General features: G+C 36.3%; 1 protein-coding gene across 1 annotated transcript in view; it reads left to right on the plus strand.

The window, feature by feature from the left end:
* VWA8 (von Willebrand factor A domain containing 8) overlaps positions 1 to 23,588 on the plus strand; it is a 366,738-nt gene that overhangs the window by 81,519 nt on the left and 261,631 nt on the right. Inside the window, exons 10-12 of the mRNA XM_045477746.1 lie at positions 9,735 to 9,866; positions 11,739 to 11,873; positions 11,966 to 12,043. Coding sequence (XP_045333702.1) covers positions 9,735 to 9,866; positions 11,739 to 11,873; positions 11,966 to 12,043 — 345 coding nt within the window. The remainder of the gene's footprint in view (positions 1 to 9,734; positions 9,867 to 11,738; positions 11,874 to 11,965; positions 12,044 to 23,588) is intronic.

Genomic DNA, 23,588 nt, shown 5'->3' on the forward strand with positions numbered 1-23,588 from the left:
TGTTGATGAAAAAGGCTGTGATTCCAGATGTGCTCCCTCATTGCCCCTCAGCACAATGCCCAATGCCTGGAGAACAATGGTAGCCAGATAGGGATGAAGAAGATGTCATGGGAATGTCTGATAAAATGAAGCAAAGTAAACTTTTTCATGACAGAGCTGAGAGAAGATATTCAGTGCCTAAAAAAGTCAGTTATGAACCAAGGCCTTTATTTTTATAAAGAAGCCACTTTGATATGTTTCTGAGCTCTTATTTAAAAAACTAGTCACATATGTTTCTGAGCTCTTATTTAAAAAACTAGTCACACAAATTAGACTTCCAGTGATGATAGTGGAGTAGGAAGATCCTAAGCCCTCTTGTCCCACAGATACAACTAGATAACACCCACATTCGTGTAAGTAACCCAGAAAACAACCCAAAGACTGGGAGAACACACTATCCACAGTTAAATGAAGCGAAGAGAGCACATTGAAGTGAATAGGAAGGGTGAAGATGTGGTCGGGAGCTAAATGGCGGGACTGTTTGTGGAGCAGAGGGATGTCTTGGGCACAAAAGAGGGGAAAAGAGCAGACCCTCACACCAGGAATCCCAGGCATGGGAGACCAGCAAAGGGAAGATGAATCTCCATAACATTTGGCTTTGTAAACTAGAGGGGCTGAATTTTGCAAGTTCTTATAATTAGCAGGGCTTACCATGTGGAACTTTGAAAATCTGTGGGCTCAGCTCTGGGAGGGCGATAGGAATCTAAGTCCCCACCATTGTAGAAACAGCATGACAAATAGCCCCACAGAGATACAGCATAGAAACAGCAGTTTGGAAAATGCTGGGGTATATGGGAGGATTTGTTTGCCAATTTCAGAGCACATGCTGGAGGGGTAGGGATCTTTGGGAGACTTCCTCAAGAACAAAAGAGCTGGCAAATACCATTTTCTTCCCCCACCCTCCGAGCCTAGATACATGGCCATCTTTAAGAACCAGCACAGCACCAACATGCCCTGCCTAACTTGCTAAGAGTGCACCCAGGTCCTGCATTCTGCGGCCATAACCCCTGCAGTGCATCCTTGGCCAGAGCACACCCAAAGTGGTGCCACAGGATGGCAGTGTGCAAGCAGTCCCAACTGTGAGCACCACTCCAAAGTGACTCTTGCCCCAGAGAGAGGAGAAGATAATCGCACACACTAGTCCAACTGCAGTCCCAGTCACGGTCTGGAGGCAGACATCTGGTTGATTGCGGACTCTGCCCACCGACAAAAGCTTCTCAAGGGACAACACAGGGAAAGCACTCTGCAGTTTGGTGCCACTGCATGTCTGGCAAATCCCTGGTATGACTCAAATCAAGCCCAAGGCAGCCTCAGGCTGGCTCACTAACAACACAGGGATCCAACCCTGCCCACAAGGCAAAAAGACACATTGCAAATGACTGGATTGAAGGCAAAAGTGGCTCAGCCAAAACAGTAGGGTGCACACAACACACATAGGAGACACCTGAAGTGCCAGGTCTTGGTAAATAGGGGACATTGCACTGCAGAGCACTATAGATCTTCTTCATAAGGCCACTACTTTCAAGAGTAGGAGATGTAGCTGAGTTTCCTGACACATGAAAACAGACACAAAGAGTTAGACAAAATGAGTAGACAGAGGAATATGTCCCAAATGAACAAACAGGACAAAATCACAGCAAGAAAGGTAAATAAAATGAAAATAAGTAATATGCCTGATAGAGAATTTAAAGTAATGTTCATAAAGATGGTCACTGGACTTGAGAAAAGAGTGGACAACATCAGCGAGACCCTTACCAAAGAGATAGAAAACAAACAAACAAACAAAAAATCAGATGAAGAACTCAATAACTGAAATTTAAAATACAGTAGGTAGAATAAATAGTAGATTAGAGAAGAAGAATGATCAGTGACCTGGAGGACAGAGTACTGGAAGACAATAACACTGAACAGGAGAAAGAGAAAATCATAATAGAAATGAAAATAGACTTAGGGAAATCAGCAACACCATCAAACATAATAACATTTGCAACATAAACAAAGAAAGAAAAGAAAGAAAGAAAGAAAGAAAGAAAGAAAGAAAGAAAGAAAGAAAGAAAGAAAAAAGGAAGAAAGGGAAGAAAAGGAAGAAAGAAAGAAAGAAAGAAAGAAAGAGAAAGAAAGAAAGAAAGAAAGAAAGAAAGAAAGAAAGAAAGAAAAGAAAAATGAAAGGATGAAAGAAAGAAAGAAGGAAAGAAAGCAAAGGGTCAAAATTTATTTGAAGAAATAATAGCTGAAAACTTCTTGAATCTGTGGAAGGAAATAGAAATTCAGATCCAGGAAGCACAGAGAGCCCCCAATAATACATTAAAAAAAATTATTCACCACGACCAAGTGGGATTTATCCCTGCGATGCAAGATGGTTCAATATTTACAAATCAGTCAACATGATACCTCACATCAACAAGAGAAAGGATAAAAAACATATGATCATTTCAATAGATACAGGAAAAGCATTTGACAAAGTGCAACTTCCATTCATGAGAAAAACCCTCAACAAAATAGGCTTAGAGGGAACGTACCTGAACGTATTAAAGGCCATATCTGAAAAACCCACAGCTAACAATCATATTAAGTGGTGAAAAACTGAGAGCTTTTCTTCTAAGATCAGGAATACGACAACGATGTCCACTCTTGCCACTTTTATTCAACATAGTACTGGAAGTCCTAACCACAGCAATCAGACAAGAATCGGTAAGGAAGAAGTAAGACTTTCACTATTTGCAAATGACATATAAAGAACACCTTAACGACCCCACCAAAAAACTACTAGAACTAATAAATGAATTCAGTAAACTCACAGGATACAAAATCAATATACAGAAATCCTTTGCATGTCTTTAAGACTTAAGAGCAGAAATAGAAATTAAGAAAACAATCCCATTTATAATTGCACCCCAAATCATAAAATACCTAGGAATAAACTTAACCAAGGAGGCAAAAGACCTGTACTCTGAAAACTATAAAACATTGATGAAAGAAATTGAAGATGACACAAACAAATGGAAAACATTCCATGTTCATGGATTAGGAGACCAAATATTGTTGAAATGTTCATACTACTCAAGCAATCTATAGATTTAATGCAATTTCTATCAAAATATAAACAGTATTTTTCACAGAACTAGAACAAACAATCCTAAAATTTGTATGGAACCACAAATAGCCAAAGCAATCTTGAAAAAGAACAAAACTGGGATCACAATCCCAGATTTCAAGATATACTACAAGGCCATAGTAATCAAAACAGTATGCTACTGGCACAGAAATAAACACATAGATCAATAGAATAAAATAGCCCAGAAATAAACCCACAATTATATGATCAACTCATATTTGACAAAGGAGGCAAGAATATGCAATGGCGAAAAGACAGTCTCTTCAACAAATGGTGTTGGGAAAACTGGACAGCTTGTACATGCAAAAGTATGAAACTGGATCACTTTCTTATATCATATACCAAAATAAACTCAGAGTAGATTAAGGACCTAAATGTGAGATCTGAACCATAAAAATCTTAGAGATCATAGGCAGTAATTTCTCTGACATCAGCCATAACAACATTTTTCTGATATATCTCCTGAGGCAAGGGAAACAAAAGCAAAAATAAACTATTGGGAACACATCAAAATAAAATTTTCTGCACAGCAAAGGAAATAATCAAGAAGAAAACTGAAAGACAAGTTACTTAATGGTAGATATTTACAAAATGCATATTCAATAAAGAGTATCCAAGATATATAAAGAACTTACACGACTCAAAACCAAAAACATGAATAATGAATTAAAAAATGAGCAGAAGACATGAATAGGTATTTCTGCAAAGAAGACATACACACATGGTCAACGGAAGTATGAAAAGAAATGCAGCATCATTCATCATCAGAGATATGCAAATCAAAACCACAATGAGATATCACCTCAGACCTATGAATATGGCTAAAATCAAATCCAAGAAACAACAAGTGTTAGTGAGGATGTAGAGAAAAAGGAACACTTGTGCAGTGTTGGTGGGAATGCAAACTGGTGTAGTTATATATATACAATGGAATATTATTCAGCTATAAATAAGAATGAAATCTTGCCATTTGCAGCAACATGGATGAAGTTAGGGAGTGTAATGCTAAGGGAAATAAGTCAGAGAAAGACATATACCATATGATTTCACTCATGTGGAATTTAAGAAACAAAACAAATGAACAAAGGAAAAATAAAGACTAACCAAAAAACATACTCTTAACTATATGGCACAAACTGTTTACCAGAGGGAGATGGGTGAAATAGGTGAAGGGGATTAAGGGCACACTGAATAATGTGTAGAATTGTTGAATCATTGTATTGTACACCTGAAACTAATATAACATTGTATGTTAACTGTACTGGAATTAAAAAAAACAAAACAAAACAACTAGTACAAATGAGTTAAAGTTATAGAATACCTTTAAGGAATTGAGTTTTTTAAAGAAAGTAGCTAGTATTGCAGTGTTTTGTTTGGCCTTTATTTCGCCCTTTATGATACAGGGGAACATAGAAAAATGATTGAAGGCTGTATTACAGACAGGAAATAATTTAAATTTCAGTCTAAAAAATTGAAAAGGGAATGGTATTACTTAGATAAGATTAGAAAAAGTGGTTATCTTTTCTTATCGTAAGTGTGTGAAGAGCTAGTTAAGGAATAGTTAACTTCTTTTTCTAACTCCTCAGTAGATAAATAAGGGTGGGTGGAGACCTTAAATTCATTCATCTGAACCTAAAGAAAAACTTTCTTTTTGTAAGATCATTGTGATATATACAACCAGATTAGAGTGTTAAATTGTTCTCTTTAAAAATGGTGACAGTCTAGTGATTGGTATAATTTTTTTGTAATCTGTTCTAGGACAGTCCATGTGGTTCATTTGTTATTCTAAGTGTCTCTATTTTCTCAAGCTAATGTTCACAGATGGACAAAATTTTATATATCCTCAAATGATTTTGAATTAAGACAGGTGAAATTGAAGGCAATATTGTTGAATTGGAAAAAATATTGAATGAGGGAATAGCAGTATCTATTGTAATTGCAAACCAGGAAGATACGTATATATGTATAATAACTTTTCCTTGAGAAATAATCAACCTCTCAGGTCCCTGGGTGGCTCAGTGAGTTAAGCATCTGACTCCTGATTTCGGCTCCGGTCATGATCTCACTGTTTGTGAGTTTGAGTCTTGCCTCAAGCTCTGCACTGGCAGCGCGGACCCTACTTGGTATTCTTTCTGTCTCTCCTTTTCTCTCTCTCTGCCCCTCCTGTGCTCCTGTACTTTCTCTCTCTCCCTCTCTCTCTTCTCTCCCAAATACATAAGTAAACATAAACAAAAATTTTTAATTAAAAGTAATAACTTCTGACCTACATTGTCATAGAAATTCATAGATATTTGCGTATGAATTAGATATCCGTTTGGATTTTAGTGTAATCCCTTAATTAGACTATTTTAAGGAAAAGTTATTACTCACTGAAAAATGCAGTAAGCTAAAATTCAGAGGGGCGCCTGGGTGGCACAGTCGGTTAAGCGTCCGACTTCAGCCAGGTCACGATCTCGTGGTCCATGAGTTCGAGCCTCGCGTCGGGCTCTGGGCTGATGGCTCAGAGCCTAGAGCCTGTTTCCGATTCTGTGTCTCCCTCTCTCTCTGCCCCTCCCCCGTTCATGCTCTGTCTCTCTCTGTCCCAAAAAATAAATAAACGTTGAAAAAAAAATAAATAAATAAATAAAAAATAAAATTCAGAACACCTTTGTTTTCCAAAACAAGCAATAAAAACGGTTAAAATGTCTTTCATTCCTAAGATGGTACTTGTCGTATGATGTTAGTACTCTAAAAACATGTTTGTGTAGTCATAAATCACTTGTAGCTTTTAGTTAAGGATGTCTTAAAGAAAATACTCTCACTCTGAATCTGCTCTACTTTGAGAATAGTACGCTTTTGTTACAGGATAGTAACAAGTACATTTGGTCTCCTAGTAGCATGTCTTGGCTCTCTGTTTTTCTTAGGTAGGACCAGTTGGGTCTGTCTAGTACACTTGAAAACATGGATGTGGATCTGGAGCTATTTTGATATTAGAGATAAACACTTGGGAGCTAGTAATAAATATATGGGTGTTAGTTGAATTGATCACGTAAATGAAAGAGCTGAAGAGGAGTGTATATGGAGAGAAGTATTGTCTGAAGACTAAACCCTGCAAGAACCAACATTTAAGGATTGGACAGCACACAGAGAACCTTCAAATTAGAGAAAGAGTAGTCAGAGCATGCAAATGGTTCATAGTCTGAAACTGGATGAGATTACTTAAAAAGTGAACACCAAGCAAACATATAAAAGATCCACTCCTGAAGTACCCTGATGTGCACTGGTCAGGTTATTGAAGAAGAACCTGCAGAAAAGACTGAGAAGAAGGGAACAGTAAAATAGGAGGAAAACGAATTTATTTATTTAGTTAATTTGGTGAGTAGGGTATTATTGGTGAACTTAACGGGAACAAAATGTTAATGGAGTGGGGGAAATGTAAGCCAAAAATCAGTCAGCTGACTGGTAAATCAGAGATGAGAAAACAGAAACAGTGATTATATACTACTTGTAAAATAAGTGTGATGATGAGAAGCGAAAAGATAGTGTTCACTCAAGGATTATGTAGAATCAAGAAATGACTTTATTTGTTTCTTGAAATGGGAAGACAAACATCTTCATAGGAAGAGGGGATGAAACCTGTGGAATACATGGAGAATATTTATGGATACGGCCTGAGAGAGGCAGGAAAGGACATTTCCAGAGCGCCATTCTGCCTTGGTTCGGAATGATGGAAGACCATATTTTTCCACCCTGCAGCTGAGGTGATGGAATTATCATTAACCGAGATGGAGAAAGCAGACTTCCAGTGGCTTTCCACTCACTCATAATTAAAGCAGAAGTCCTTTCTACTGAGACACTGGGAAAAGAAGTGAGGATTTTGAGGACTAGGGGGAAAGAATTTTGTGTGTTCATTTAACAAACCTCTGTTGACCGCCGACTGTGCCCCATGTATGATTCTAGATTCTGGAGATTTGGAGTGAGCCAAATCAAATAACATCATGATATTATCCTAATGGGGTTTATTTTCAAGCAAATGGAGGAGTACGTGCATGAAGGCTCTGTTGTGGGTGGAGGAGGCAGCTAAATGACCAGCTGAGATAGGAATGCATTGGTTCAGAGGACCCCTAAGGAGAGTGATGTTGGTTGGCATTGGTTGCTGATTGGCACTGGAAAGAGAGCCCAGCAGAGACTGGGGGCTGCTACTTTTTTGGTAGTCAGGAAGTATGGTACGGAGACTTTCTTTCTTAGTTCTTCAGAGCCTAGGAAAAGGTATGAGGAAAATGAATAACTTAGAGGGACAGGACTGAGAATAGTGAGGGTGAATATGGAGGCCTTGCAGGCCAACACGTAATTAACATTTTCTTTTATTACATTATATTTCACAGTTCAAATAATGCAACCCCAAAGAAAGTATATTAAAAAAAAACATTAGTATTGTTTGTTTAATTGAAATTCAAGAATCAACAGGAACTACTCATTAATGTAAAATGGTGAGGCAAATAAACTTTGATTTTCTACTTCTTGCTAACATATGGTCTATGAGAATTATATATGTATTTTGTTTCTCATTTACCTTTTTGGTTAACAGTTCTTTAAACTTCCCATGCCAGCAGATGGTAATTCATCTTGCAACTTGAGTTCTTTTACTTAGGGTATTCATAGGGTCTTCTAGCCTACTAGGTTGATTCTATTGATATATTTTAGCTTGAATTATTTAAAATGACATAACCAGTTATAGCAAGAGGTTTGAGGCATTAGTGTTCATTTCTGGAATATAATTGCTCTGCAGTCAATCCTGTATCAGGTTAGACTGACGTTATTATAGCTGGGGTTAAAAGCATACCTTTAAGCTAATACATTTGTTTTCTTAGAATTTAACGACTCTAGATTCTAAATTCTAAAGAATTTAATTTAATTCTAAGGCCTTACTCCTTTCCTGTTGAACTTCCCTTAAAATACAGTGTAGCGGGGCGCCTGGGTGGCGCAGTCGGTTAAGCGTCCGACTTCAGCCAGGTCACGATCTCGCGGTCCGTGAGTTCGAGCCCCGCGTCGGGCTCTGGGCTGATGGCTCGGAGCCTGGAGCCTGTTTCCGATTCTGTGTCTCCCTCTCTCTCTGCACCTCCCCCATTCATGCTCTGTCTCTCTCTGTCCCAAAAATAAATAAACGTTGAAAAAAAAAATTTTTAAAAAAATACAGTGTAGCATTTTTTTTGCATGAAATTAAAGTGTCAATAATTGTTATTTGTCTACAACATAGAAGCAGCTCCTACCAAATTATGTAATACTATGGGACTTTGCATGTATAAAATGCATAAAACATAAAACATATTTTTAAATGATAGCACAAAGAGACAGTTTTTCTTAGGTTTGAGGAATGGAGTCAGTGTCTTAAGTACTTAGGACACCAAAAAGACTTGAATTGGGTTCCTATGCTTAGAACATTGAGGTTGAAAATGATTTTCTTCCCCCAAATCTATTTTCTGGAGTTGTGGCATTCTGTTGAATAAGCAGCGATCTGCCCTTGCATTGAGGTTCAACTCTTTAACAATAGTGATAATGTTCTAAAACTGTGGTAGGATTTTGAGGGGTTAGTTTCTGCCTGTTTATACTGAAAATGAATTAAGCTTTTCATATTGAACATGCTGCTAGTCTAGGGCATAGGATTTAATTAGTTTTCTATTAGTATTCTCATTTTCCATATACTGGTTTGTGTTCTTTGTGTGCATTTTTATATAACCAGCTGGTATGAGGTGTGTAAACAAGTGTTAGAACATTGATAATTGTTCTCTATGGAGAAAGAATCAATGGTCTTAGTCTTTATACTCAGTTTGACAAGTACTGAGAACCTACACCATAGAAGGCACTGTGCCAGATACTGTGGAAATATCTGTGATTGTTGTCATATATTGTAATCAGTTAGGCTAATCACACAAGCCAACAGCAGAATGGTGTCCAGGAAGTTTGGTTTCATGAATTTCAGGCAACATCAACATCAGTTGATTTAAGAAATCAACCAAAGTAAGTCTTATTTAACTTTAACATGCTGTCGAGAGTCTCATCATCCTTTCCTGGAAACTGGAACTTTTGATCAGCAAGAAATGGAGGCTGTGAACTTTTAGCAGTTCAGGAATTAAGTGACTTCATTACTTGTCATTGAGTAAATCTTAGGAGCGATTTGCATATCACCTTTAGTAATTGGCTTAAGTAGAATGACTTTTGTAAAAATAGGAAAAATTCTCATTAATTTTTTACCTCTACTTTTATAATATAGAGTTTCAGTTCTAATTAAGATGAATCTTCCAGATATCCAACATTAATACTAAAATAAAAAGTAAAGGGGCGCCTGGGTGGCTCGGTTGGTTGAGCGTCCAACTTAGGGCTCAGGTCATGATCTCATGCTCGTGGGTTCACGCCCTGCGCTGGGCTCTGTGCTGACAGCTAAGGGCCTGGAACCTGCTTCGGATTCTGTGTCTCTCTCTCTCTCTCTCTCTCCCTCCTCTGTTCGTGCTCTGTCTCTCTCTGTCTCAAAAATAAATAAACATTTAAAAAAATTAATACTAAAATAAAAAGTAAATTACATGATTTTCTTTTAATTTTGCAGCGCTTTGAACTCCAAGATTCAGGAAGCTCTGTGCTTCCTAAAGAGGTTGTGAGAGTGGAGAGGCTGACTGAAAGCCATTCCCCCCAAGCTTCTGTGACTGTCCGGATTGCAGAAAAAGAAGTGACCATTCAGGTAATGGATAAAGTTTATACTTTCTGAGATGTGCTTTGTTCTGCCCATTTATGATTCCCTTTTAAATCTTCTTTGGCTCTATAGTGTCACATCTGTATATCTGTATCTGTATTTATCCATGTATCCACAGTCATGTATGTTTGTAAACTGGAAAAGTTCAGGAGAAACATAAGCGTAGTTTCTCATAAAAAACTAAAGTTGATCTCTGGGAAAATCAAATGAAGTACCGAATAAAGTATTTTGTATTCTGAGTCCTTGATAAGAAATAGTGTTTTCAAACATATTTTAGCGGCTGTGGAACACTCTTTTCAAATAAAATCTTTCTTAACTGCATGCAACAGTTAAATGAGGAGCTGTTCTGGTTGGAGAGGTTTTAGAAAAGGGAAGGATATTTGGTCACAGGGCTCTATATGCTTGCTCTGCCTCCCTTTCTTCCAACCCTTTGAGAGCCCTGAGAACCCCAAGAGGGGATGGGAAACTATCACAAGGAAACACAGCTTGAAAAACACAGACTTAAATGAATTGTAAGTGAATGTGGGGAAGAAGAAGGCTTGCCTTCTTATGTGCCACAGTGCACTTTAATTATATAGACTTTTTATGTGCTCTAATGTGATATTATTAATACTTATTAATGTTGCTGCATTTATTCATTTATCAAGCTGAACATTGATTAATGTCTACTCTGAGCCAGGCTCTGTATTAAAAATTATTAGTGTCTACTGTGTATTAGTCACTATATTTGTCTCTTGACAAATATATAATACCATAAATACATTATGCCATTAAATCCCCCAATAATCCTGGAGGCAAGTTTTATAATCTGCATTTTATAGATTGGAAAACAGATGTAAAGAGGATAATCAATTCATTCATGGTTACTAGCTAAGAAATGTCACAGATAAGACTTCTAGACAGGATCACTTTCCACTACACTCTTCTGTCTACTTCAGATGAATGACCTCATTAAGCTGATGGTCTAAATAGAGGCAGATAAGTAAGAACTGCATTGGAATGGCTGTGGGGATATAGAGTAAGCTGTCTTCAAGTATGACATAGGAGTTTTCCAGTAGCTCAGGAGTGGAAAGGTGATAGGACACTTCAGGACACTTCAGACATGTCCAAAGGCATGAAATGGGAGCAAGCTTTCATTGTTTGTTTCTTTTTGGTGATGGCTTTCTGACTTCATTGCCTCCAGTCCCTGTGGTCAGCCTTCTATGTTACCACCATGATGATCTTTCTTAAATGCAAATCTAATCTTGTCACTTCCAAACTTATAATTCTGTAGGGTTCCTGTTATGATGGGCCCCGAGTCCTCTGCAGAACATGGAAATCTCCTAGTGGAGTCCTCAGGAGACAAATGAGGAGGAGATAGAAAATAAAAGAAGCAGGTGTGAAGGATGAGAGGGGAGATTTTAAGACCAGATACTTCCGAGTTGTAAACTAAAAGTGGAAAAGGATTTGTGGACATGGATTTTAGAAAACAGGACATCATTGGTGACTTTGGAGAGTCCCAGTAGACTGACTTGAAATTCTGTACTTAGCACTGGAATTTGGACAAAAAACTTCATTCTCAAGTAGTGACATTGTTATTATAAGTTATAAATAACCCCCAAATGACATGATTATTATGAACATGTCTGACAGCACGGGGCTTTAATTTTAGAGGGATGATTGATTTGGAGGGTTGATGATAATGATAATCAGATCTGTGAATAAGAAAATAGTTGCTGCTCTATTGAAATATCAAAAACAGTACAGAATTGAATTGAGCAAGGGATTATTAGGGGCTTCTAAATGGCAGTTATGTTCTTTCATTTACTAATGTTTTGAGAAACACATATGCATATTATATTTACTTCTCTTTAATTATAGGTGCCAGCTGGGACCAGGCCAATAAGTCAACCTTGTGCATCAGAGCGTTTTGTACAGACTTTAAGCCATAAACAACTACTGGCTGAGATGATGCAGTCACACATGGTTAAGGACATATGTTTAATTGGAGGAAAAGTAAGAATAGCAGCAGTCTCACTGCAGATTTCTGTTTCCCAACTTTTGGTTGTTTTGACTTCTCCCTTGAATGATTGTGTTTCCATTTATAGGGTTGTGGAAAAACGGTCATTGCTAAGAACTTTGCAGATAACTTAGGATACAACATAGAACCCATCATGCTCTATCAGGTATGATGTTCATTTTTAGTACTTGGACTATAAACATATATATTTAGACCATCAGTAGAAGTTATGGATATTCTTCCTTGAGTTATGTATGACCTGTTAATTTTGGTCTACATAAATAACTGAAATAAAAATCAAATTGGAGTACAATTGTAATTACTTGCAACTTTTGAAAGTGCATTTTAGAGTGTTGAATGTGCACACCATATCAGCACCTGTGTCTGTTTTTCAAGAGAGATTCAATTTACCTGCATGTGCGCACATACACAGACTGCATTTAGTAGTAATTTGGAAATCGAAATAAAATGGGTTTTAGCAGCAATGGGAGATAATTAGGTATTCACTGAATAGAGTATTTTCTTATTGTGGAAAAATACACACAACATGAAATTTGCCATTTTAACTGTTTCTAAGTGTACAACTCACTGGCTTTAAGTATATTCACAATGTTGTGTAGCCATCACTACTATCTATTTCCAGAACTTTTTTGTTTCCTTCCTGCTTCTCTTGTTCCCTTTGACCCATTTTGTCCATCACCCTCCCTCCTCCCCTCTGGCAACCACCAGTTTGCTCTCTGTATTTATAGGTCTGTCTTGGCTTTTTTTTGTTTTGTTTTTTAGATTCCACATATAAATGAGTTCATGTGGTATTTGTCTTTCTTTGTCTGACTTATTTTTAGAACATTTTGTATTCCAGATAGAAACTCTATTTTCATTAAATGATAACTTCCCATCCCCCACCCCAGACTCTGGTAACCTCTATGGTACTTTCTGTCCCTATGAATTTGCCTATTCTAGGTACATCATTTAAGTAGAACCAAGCACTTTTTTGTCATTTTGTCTCTATTTTACCTGGCATGATGTTTTCAAGGTTCATTCATGTTATAGCATATATCAGAATTTCATTTCTTTTTATGGCTCAATAATATTCTGTTGTATGGATATACTAGCTTTTGTTTTTCTATCCAAATACTGGTGAACACACAGTTGTTTCTACCTTTTGATTTTTGTGAACAATGTGACTATAAACATTGGTATATAAGTATCTGTTTGAGTCCCTACTTTCAACTCTTATTATATATATACCTAGAAGTGATGTTACTGAACCATATTGTATTTCTATCTTTAACTTTTTGAGGAGCTGCTATACTGCTTTCTGTAGCAGTGACACCAATTTACATTCCCACCAGCAGTGTGTGAAGTCGTAACTCATTGTAGTTTTGATCTGCATTTCCCTAATGACTAATGAAATTGAGCATCTTCTCATGTACTTATTGACCATTTGTATGTCTTATTTGGAGAAAAGCCTATTCAAGTTCCTTGCTTGTGTTTCAATTGAGTTGTCTTTTTGTTGTTGAGTTGTAGGAGTTCTTCATATATTCTGGATATTAACCCATTTTCTGTTATGATTTACACATGTTTTTTTCCCCATTCTGTAGGTTGTCTTTTCACTCTCTTTATACTATCTGTTGATGCACAAAAATTTTAAATTTTGACGAAGTCTAATTTATCTTTTTGTTATTGTTGCCTATGCTTTTGGTGTTATATACAGTAAATCATTGCTAGGTCCAATATCATGAACTTTCTCTGTTTTATTCTAAGAGTGTTAATAGTTTTAGATCTCACATTTAGGTCTTTGATCTGTTTTGAATTAATCTTTGTATACAGTGAAAGGTAAGGGTCCAACTTCAAATCATTTACATGTGGATATCCAGTTTTCCCAGCACCATTTGTTGAAAAGACAGTCTTTTCCTCATAGGATGGTCTTAGCATCCTTGTCAAAAACCAATTCACTATATATGTGAGGGTTTATTCTGAGCTCTCTCTTCTATTTCATTGCTCTGTCTGTTTGGATTTCTATAGCTTTATAGTAAGTTTTGAAATAAGGAAGTGTGAGACCTCCAACTTTGTTTTCTTTTCCAGGGTTGTTTTGGATATTCAGTATTCCTTGGGTTTCTATATGAATCTTAGGATAGGTTTTTCTATTTATGAAAAAAAAATGCTATTGAGATTTTTATAGGAATTTCACAGAATATATAGATCACTGTGGGTAATATTGTCATCTTAATATTTAAGTCTTTCAATCTGTGAACATGAATGTCTTCTCATATATTTGTCTTCAATAATTTCTTTCAGCAATAATTTCTTTTATGGTTTTCAGTGTACAAGTCTTTTATCTTCTTGGTTAAATTTATTCCTAAGTATTTTTGAATAGATTGTTTTTGTGAATGTCCATGTTGCATATGGTATGATTAAAAATCAAACTTACAGCTGGTGTTTTTACACAGTAAATTTTTCTCTCGTGTATTTGTTTGTATTGATCACTCCTAAGACATTTTCATACTGCGTAATTTATCGATTCTATATGTTAGTCTTTGATTATAGTATCTTTTTACTTATGGCAGAGTTTCCATTTTTATTTTTGAACAGTTTGGGGAGTGGATGTGATATTATTTACTTGCATTTTAGATTGTAGTTTACCTTTTTAGTTTATTTTTTTTTTTTTTCAACGTTTATTTATTTTTGGGACAGGGAGAGACAGAGCATGAACGGGGGAGGGGCAGAGAGAGAAGGAGACACAGAATCGGAAACAGGCTCCAGGCTCTGAGCCATCAGCCCAGAGCCCGACGCGGGGCTCGAACTCACGGACCGCGAGATCGTGACCTGGCTGAAGTCGGACGCTTAACCGACTGAGCCACCCAGGCGCCCCTTAGTTTATTTTTTAGTTAACTTTGTTATTATTACTGACACTAAATATACTTATGTTAAAATGTTTTTATTTTTGAAAAATGATGTTTAAACTAGTTACTTATTATGACTTTGGATTATAGAAAATGTTAACAGCTCATACTTTAAATGATTCTGTTGAGAAGATTCCTTTCAATGCTGCTTTAAGGTACTTTGTGTCTATTGGTGGAATTGGCCAGAGTTTACATAAAATCTGTGAAGAAGCATATGATTTCTGAAATCACTAAGAAAAATTCAGGTGAAGAGATTAAACTAGTAGTGATATCCTTGGTCTTTAGATATACACGTGTAGGGAAAAGAATGAATTTCTACACTCTATAGAAGGTGGCAAGTCTTGGAAGTCACTGAAAATATATTTTGAAATGAGTTTTTATGATTTGATTCTAGGTCTACTGGCTTTTTAAAGACAATTAAGGAAATTGAGAGAGAGTATATCTTAAACTTAATTTATGGCAGATGCCTCCCCTTTTATGAATCTCTCCTCTTGGTGTCTTTGTCAGAGATCAGAAGGCAGATGGTTAACTCAGTATGCTACTTCATCTGTCTACATCCTTTCGTTAGCTCGTTAGAAGTGATCTGAGGATGATATTTTATCATCTCACCAACCTGTTAATTATCAACTTTTTAATTTCCAATGAAAATACTTTTCTACCAAGTAATTGGGAGGGGGGGAAACACCCAAATCATCGATATATTTGTAAAATAAGTTAAATTGTACTATACATATCTTATTTTCCATTTATAGATTAAGGATAAATACAAGCACAATGTATTTCCCAAGTGCCACTACTTCGAATCATATGGAGAAGAACTTTTGAGGACAATATTTCTTTTCTTTGTGACTCTAACTTAATTTGTTAATAGTATTATTTCTAGAATTATACACATGATTATTTTCTTCATGTTAAAATTAAAACACTCATTCTAATGAAAGCTGGAAATAATTTATGCCTCATCAGTTTTTCCACACAATACGGTTTCAGGTTTTTGTAGTCACTTTATGGTGATTTGGTAGTGGTAAATCATCCTAAAATTATATGTTTGAGCTGTGTGAAAATTATGGTCACCTCATTCTGCCCTTCATTAAAAGAAGAACCAAACAAGAGAGTATGTATGTATCCATCATCAGATCTCAGCTCCACTGGAAAAGTACCCAAAGTATCCTGCCATTGAGAATGTTATCTGTACATTTGAAAGCATTAGTTTAAGAGGCTGAGAACAGACTTCTTATATATTATTGGAGAATGACAGCAAATTAACAAAAATACTATTTTAATGTGGTTTTTTTACTCTGTTGTTAAGTTTGTTGATTTATGGATAAACAAAGGTAGGAAGATGCTACCATTGAGGATTGGGAAAACTGGCACAGAGATAAGCAAATAAACCACATATTCTGAAACTCCTTTTCCAATTTTGCTTTTCTGCTCATTAGTCTTTATAGGAATATCTAGAAGAAAAGTGATTTCTGAAAGCATAGACTTCAGAAAGGGATGTAGGTGAGTTTGTTTCTGTCTGTCTCCATGAACTGGATCAAAGAATCAATAGGTACTGTATTGACATTTGCAGATTTTTTAAACTGTTAATCAGTTGGTTTTCATGATAGAAACCAAGCTCCTGAGATCAAATATAAGACTCTTTGTTCGTACTTTCATATTTATTAGTAGAGCTCATTGAGCTCTCTGGGACAGAGGAACTAATTTAATAGAATTCAAGACAGGTTTGGGTTTTATAATAATACAGTCCATATTAATGAAAAATATGGAAAAAATTCTGGAAGTTTGACCCAACATAGAGAACTTAGTGGGAATAAGTAACCCAACATCTGTTTTCCTAGAAGATGTGGAGATTTCCCTGTTATTTGTACATGTATAAAGCTACACTTAATCTGTGGGTTTTGCTTTATTTTTAGACTTGACTATTTTTAGAACTGGATTTCATATGAAGAAAAAGAAAAACAGAGCCTTAACACAGATTTGTGGCAGTACATAAAGTAAGTTTTATAATAGGTTATAAAAATCTTAAATCACTTGGCTCAAGTGTTAGGTCAGATTCTTTTAAATGGTTATTCTTTTTTTAGTGTTGAAGCCAGTGATTTCGTAGTGTCAAAGAAATCCAAGTTATTATTCTTTTCTTTCACAACCAGATAAGGGCATGTTTCCAGATTTCTTTCCACATCATCATAAACAGCATCAGATCTGAGATATCTTTCTTTTGTTAAAGTACTATTTGTATAAAAGCCAAGTCAGCTCCAATAAGAAATTTAAGCACAAATAAGTTCATGGGACCTGTAATGAAAATAATCACTATCTAAAACAGATTGAGGTCTTAGAATCATTTTGATTTTTCAGTTAAGTTTTTCTTCCTAGAGCTAAACTCAAACCAAATTCTCTTCTCTATCTTTAATCTACAATTTCTACTTCTTCCTGTTGATCCAGATACAGTAGAAGTATCTTTATTTCTTTCATTCTCTCTCCTTTGTTTTCATTGCTGTGTGTCTTGGATTTATTTACTTGCTTCTTGTCTTTGCCTTGACTTTGTACTTTTCTCTCATCAAGATTGTAAGATAGCTGTATTTATTTAAATGGTTAATGTTCAACCTTGGAGGCTGCCTTTCTGCATGATTCTGTGTAACTCATCTTGTTTTCTTGATTTCTTATTTTGCTACAATCTGTGATCCTTCCTGTCTTCTTTTTATTTTTTTCTTTCCCCACATAGACTAACCTTCATAAAGCTAAGAATTTAAGTAGTTTGCTACACTCTAAGAATCTCAGCTCCTTTAAATTTCTTACATTATAAAAGTTATTTTCAAAGAACAATGTATGTCATCATCATCATCAAAATTGTTGACTTGAGCAATCCTTTTCAAGTGCCAGGCTCACCAAAGCTCCTGTCTCATGTGTTCTTCAGTTTCTGCTTGATAATGAGGTTGTCTTGTCTCCTACCTCCTTTGTGTAGAATGTGCTTTAAAATTTATTGTAGTTCATCAAAGTTTAAAATTTAGTGCAATTATAAAATTTTAATTTTTTTAATGTTTTATTTATTTTTGAGACAGAGAGAGACAGAGAATGAGCAGGGGAGGGGCAGAGAGACAGCAAGACACAGTATCCGAAGCAGGCTTCAGGATCCGAGCTGTCAGCACAGAGCCCAACACCAGGCCCGAACCCACAAACCATAAGATCATGACCTGAGCTGAAGTCGGACGCTTAACCGACTGAGCCACCCAGGCGCCCCAATGCAATTATAAAATTTTAAAAGTTAGAATAGAACGTCCCTTCTAATTTGAAGGGACATTTTTATTAAATATGTTTTCATATTTCTTGCCTATAATATCAGTCATGCTAGGAGGACCAATAACCATAATGTTCTTTGTTGTAATTCCATAGATAAGTTATAGTGCATAATGTTATTTATAATTATAAGATTATAAATATTATACATTGTATAATTGTATGGAATAGTTACCTCAGTAAATTTCATCAGGGTGCTACTAAGCATGTGACAATTGCACACATAGGGAATTTTGCAAATTAAATTGTAAAGCCACAAACTACAACCTTATTCCAAGTTGCTTCACAAATATACTTTATTAGAACCAAGAGAGTATAGATAACTCTCTGTAATGTATCACCATTATTGGAAAAGGTTATTCAAGTTTATACTCAACTAATTTTAAACTCATCATTGTGATTATTGCCTATGCATACTAACACTATTACATTTCTTCATTTTAAATATTAATAATGAAATGAGTGCAACTCATATATATCAAAATCATTTGTAGGCATCTGGCATAATTTTTTTCCTTACCACATTTTTAAATTTTTCACATAGTGCCTGAGCTTGATTTTTATGTAAAAATGCCACAAGCTTTGTTATCCGTATTTTGCAGCTTAAAATGAGGAGTGATATCATCTCTAATTATTTGGAGGCACGCTTCACACTTCAAATACATGGGAAAGCTAGTTGTTTCATGTAGAAGTTATATAAAGAAGCAGTTTTATAGAGTGTAGCTAATTACTTAAATAAAAGCCAGTGTCATGTCACTTCAACAAGAAAAAATATTGGGGCTCCTGGGTGGCTCAGTCAGTTAAGTGTCCAACTCTTGACTTCAGCTCAGATCATGATCTCACAGTTTATGAAATCGAGCCCTGCATCGGGCTGTGTCCTGACAGGGCAGCTTCTGTCCTGGGATTCTGTCTCCCTCTCTCTCTGCCCCTCCCCTACTCACTTTCGTTGTCTCTCTCTCAAAAATAAATAAACTTAAAAAGAAAAAAATAGGAAAAAATATCCAACAAATATATAATTTAAACAATAGGTTGAATTGGAAGATGCGGGGATTATAACGAGGATTTTGTGAACATTTATAAAAAGAAATCTGTGGCTATTATTTAGAACTGAATATATACTCTTTCCTTTTGGGAGATTTAATTCAGGACCTATTTAGAAAACAACTCATTTCTTGGGCGCCTGGGCGGCTCAGTTGGTTAAGCGTCCAATTTGGGCTCAGGTCGTAATCTCACGGTTCATGCGTTCGAGCCCCGCATCTGAGCTGTCAGCACAGAGCCTGGAGCCTGCTTTGGATTCTGTGTCTCCTTCTCTCTCTCTGCCCCTCCCCTGCTCATGCTCATGCTCTGTCTCTCTCAAAAATGAATAAACTTAAAAATAAATAAATTTAAAAAAAAAGAAAGAAAGAAAACAATTTCTTTCCTCCAGTTAGTTTGAATAGAGTATTGATGCACATTCTGTTATTGTCTTCCTTTTCCTTTTATGGACAATTAAGTTTTGTTTTGTTTTGTTTTGTTTTGAATGAGAACCATACAAATGGCTGACAATACTCTATAACAGGGTTGATAAACTTTTTTTAAAGGGCTGGATCATAAGTATTTTGGTCTTTGTGGACCATGTGGACCTTGTTGAAACAATATGATTCTACTATTGTAGTGGAATAGCAGACGTTGGCAATATGTGAATGAATGAGTGTGGCTGTGATCCACCTTATCACATTTTTTTGTGTTTATTTATCTATTTTGAGAGAGAGAGAGAGAGAGCGTGCTTGCACAAATGTGTGCAAGCTGGGGAGGGACAGAGAGAGAAGGAGAAAGAGAATCCCAAGCAGGCCCTTAACATCAGTGAGCCCAATGTGGAGCTCGATCCCATGAACCCTGAGATCATGAGCTGAGCCTAAATCAGGAGTCTGACACTCAACCAACTGAGCCACCCAGGTGCCTGTTTTCTTTCTTTCTTTCTTTCTTTCTTTCTTTCTTTCTTTCTTTCTTTCTTTCTTTCTTTCCTTCCTTCCTTCCTTCCTTCCTTCCTTCCTTCCTTCCTTCCTTCCTTCCTTCCTTCTTTCTTTCTTTCTTTCTTTCTTTCTTTCTTTCTTTCTTTCTTTCTTTCTTTCTTTTATTGAGGTATAATTCACGTGTAGTAACATTCAGTCCATTTTGACAGATACATTCGGTTGTATAACGACTACCCCAACTGAGATAATAGGACATTTCCATCAGCTCAGAAAATTCCCTTGTGCCTCTTTGTAGTCACCCCCTCCCTGCCACCTGGCAACCACTGATCTGTTTTCTATCCCTATTTTGCCTTTTCCTGAATGGTGTATAAATGGATTTAAATAGCCTTTTGAGTCTGGTTTCTTTCACTTACATAATGCATTTGAGATTCATCCACATTGTTGTATGTATCAGTAGTTTGTTCTTTTTAACTGCTGAGAACCTTAACACATTTTTATTGGTGTTTATGTGAGTACTTCTCTATGTTCCTGCTACAGTAGCTTTACTTCTGGTGCTCAGCCCTTTTCACCTCACTTATCAAGCCTCCTAGGCTTTCCACCTGTTTCCAGCCTGGGTTTTTCCCAATCCATCCTTCCAGCTCTGAATTTTGTTTTTTCTATTTTCCCCCTGCTTTTAGCCTTTGAATCGCTTTGTGTAGTTTGTAAGATAATATTCAAATTCTGTTGCTTAGCACAGTGCTTTTTTTTTGTTTGGTGTCCCCCCAGGCCTCTCTTAGCCAGGTTTGAGGCTTCAACCCATACAGCTAACATTCACCTTTGAACTCCAGTCATAAAGAATGATTTGTAGTCTCCTCAGCATGATTTGATGTGTTAGGCAGCCATGCTTTCTTGCACCATTCATGCTCTATGAACCTCCTTCTCCTGAGGACCAGTTGGCTTGCTCTTCAAAACTTAGCTCCTGGGGTGCCTGGGTGGCTTAGTCGGTTAAGGGTCCAACTTCGGCTCAGGTCATGACCTCATGGTTTGTGAATTTGAGCCCTGTGCCAGGCCAGGCACGGTGCTGACAGTTCAGAGCTTAGAGCCTGCTTTGGATTCTGTGTCTCCCTTTTTTTTTTGCCCCTCCCCTGCTTGTTCGTTTTCTCTCTCTCTCTCACTCTCTCTCTCAAAAACAAATATTAAAAAAAAAAAAACGAAAGAAAAAAAAGCCTTAGCTCCACTGCCACCATCTCTGTGTTTTCTGTTAAGTCCTCAGTTTGATTTATATGTACTCCTTTGTTTCACTGGCCCTTAAATGTCCTTTTGGATAACACTTATGGCTCTGTCCTGTGATAATGACTGCATTTCATTAAGTCCAATGTGCCATCAATTATAAGACATGCCATTATTTTATGTTCCAGTAAGAAAGTAGTGCAGCAAATTAAGTTATCACATAAGACTATCAGTTAGCAGTTTTATTTTATTCTTAATGAAAGATCTCTTTCAGATATAATTTAGATCATCTATCTCTTGTGCATGCAGAAAAAAGAAATTACAACTGGGATGAATGGTTGAAGCATTTCTAAAACTTCTTTACCTTCAGAGTATGACTTTTTTTGGTTCAGCTGTAGACGTTCATGTCATTTCACATACTATTGTCTGCATCCTGTGTGCTTTGTCAACAACAGACATTTCCAGGATATTCTTCCAAGCTACTGATAGCCATTTAGGTTTCAATACTGGTACTTTCTTGATTTTAACAGAAGGTGTTGACAGAAATGTTTTAAGGCAATAGCTGCGATTCCTTTTCCCAAGTGGTCTTTAATTTGTTGACTAAACCATAAATGGGTTATAGTTATCCCTTTTTGCTACAGAGAGATATACAAAGCCAGGTTCAGACATGGTCAGAGAATAATTAGCTGGCCAGCAGTTGTAAGATTCTGTCCACTGAAGGTGCATCCTGATTTCATAGATGTAAAATGTATTTTGGAATTGATGGAATTTAGCTGTTTGTCTCTCCCATCCTTTGTAAACTCCCTGGAGGCAGGGACAATGTGCTGTTTAACTCTCTGTTCCCTTAATGGGCACATAGTAGATGTCGGGATGAAAAAGTGAAGCTTGCAAATTCTATGTCCTCTATGAATTTTGTAACAAATTGTAAACTGAGGGAAGTTGCTCTTTCCTTTTCATAGTGATCGTCCTTATACTTCATTTGTATTTGCCCTCATATGGACATACCAGAGTTTATCTAACCAGTCTCCTAAATATTAGTTTTATCCCCGACATTTTATAATTACACACGAAGTTGCAATGAATAACCTTGTGCGTACATGTTTTTATATTGTTAGAAGTATATCTTCAGGATTAATTCCTAGAAGTGGGACTGTGAGGTTACTAGGTAAATGCATATGTAGTTTTGTTAGAAATTGCCAAATTTTCTTCTATAAAGATTATATTATTTTGCATTCCTATAAACAATGTCAACAGACAGGGCTACCAAGCTTTTTAATATTTTCCAATTTGATACTTAGAAATGGTATCTAAAGAGTAGTTTTAATTTGCATTTCTTATATTGTGAGAGAATTGAAAATTTTTTCTATTTTGAAGGGTCATTATATCATTATATCATGTCTTTTCTTACTGAATTATCTATTCACTTTTTTTGCCTGCTTTCCTGTTGAGTTTTTGGCCTTTTTTCCCATCAGTTTTTGAGTTTATGATGTATTAGTCATTTTGCTTTTGTCTCTGATATATGCCGCACGTATTTTCTCTCAGTTTGTCAGTTGTCCTTTGGCTGTATGTATGAATAAATTATTTTGTGCCCCATAAAATTAAAAAAAAGATTGTTTTGTAGTTAAATTTATTAATATTTTGTCTTATTATGTGTAGATTCTGAGTCATGGTTAGAAAGTCTTTCCTTATACCCAGGTAGGTTATGGAGGAATTCGCCTGTGCCTTTTCTTTTTCAGCTTCTAGATTGAACTCTCTCCAGTCCTTGCCCAGAGCCCTTATGTTTCAGAACCAGCAAGGGAGCACTGAGTGATCATGCTGCCCTCTCTCTGACCACAGCTGGGAAAGGTCCTGCAGCTTTATAACTCATGTTATAAAATTGGGCCCACATGGGTAATCCAAGATAATCTCCCCTTCTCAAGGTCCTTAATGTAGTCAAATCTGCAAAGTTCCTTTTGTCATGCAAAGTAATGTATTCACAGGCTCCTGGACATCTTTGTTTGGGGGCATTATTCTGCCTACCACACTGACCATTTTAGAAGATCACGTCACTGAAAGCATTGCCATTCATGGTATTTGAGTTACAAATATAGCACACCTGCATCAGCCTATATTGTTTTCATATCCATAGTGGTTCTATATCTGTAGTTATAGACATCTGACTTCATCATTATGTGTTTTGGTGTAGTTGTGCCCATATATCTGTTGAAGTTATGTACTACTTTATAACAAGTTACTTTCTCCATACTGAAGTTTAGGCATTATCCAATGTTTTTATTTGAAATTAGGTGTGTAAGTACATTGTATTACCTATGATTTTTTCAGGCTTATAAAGCAAATGTTACAAAGTATTGTT

Source organism: Leopardus geoffroyi, chromosome A1 (assembly GCF_018350155.1).
Source record: "Leopardus geoffroyi isolate Oge1 chromosome A1, O.geoffroyi_Oge1_pat1.0, whole genome shotgun sequence".
Lineage (NCBI taxonomy): Eukaryota > Metazoa > Chordata > Mammalia > Carnivora > Felidae > Leopardus > Leopardus geoffroyi.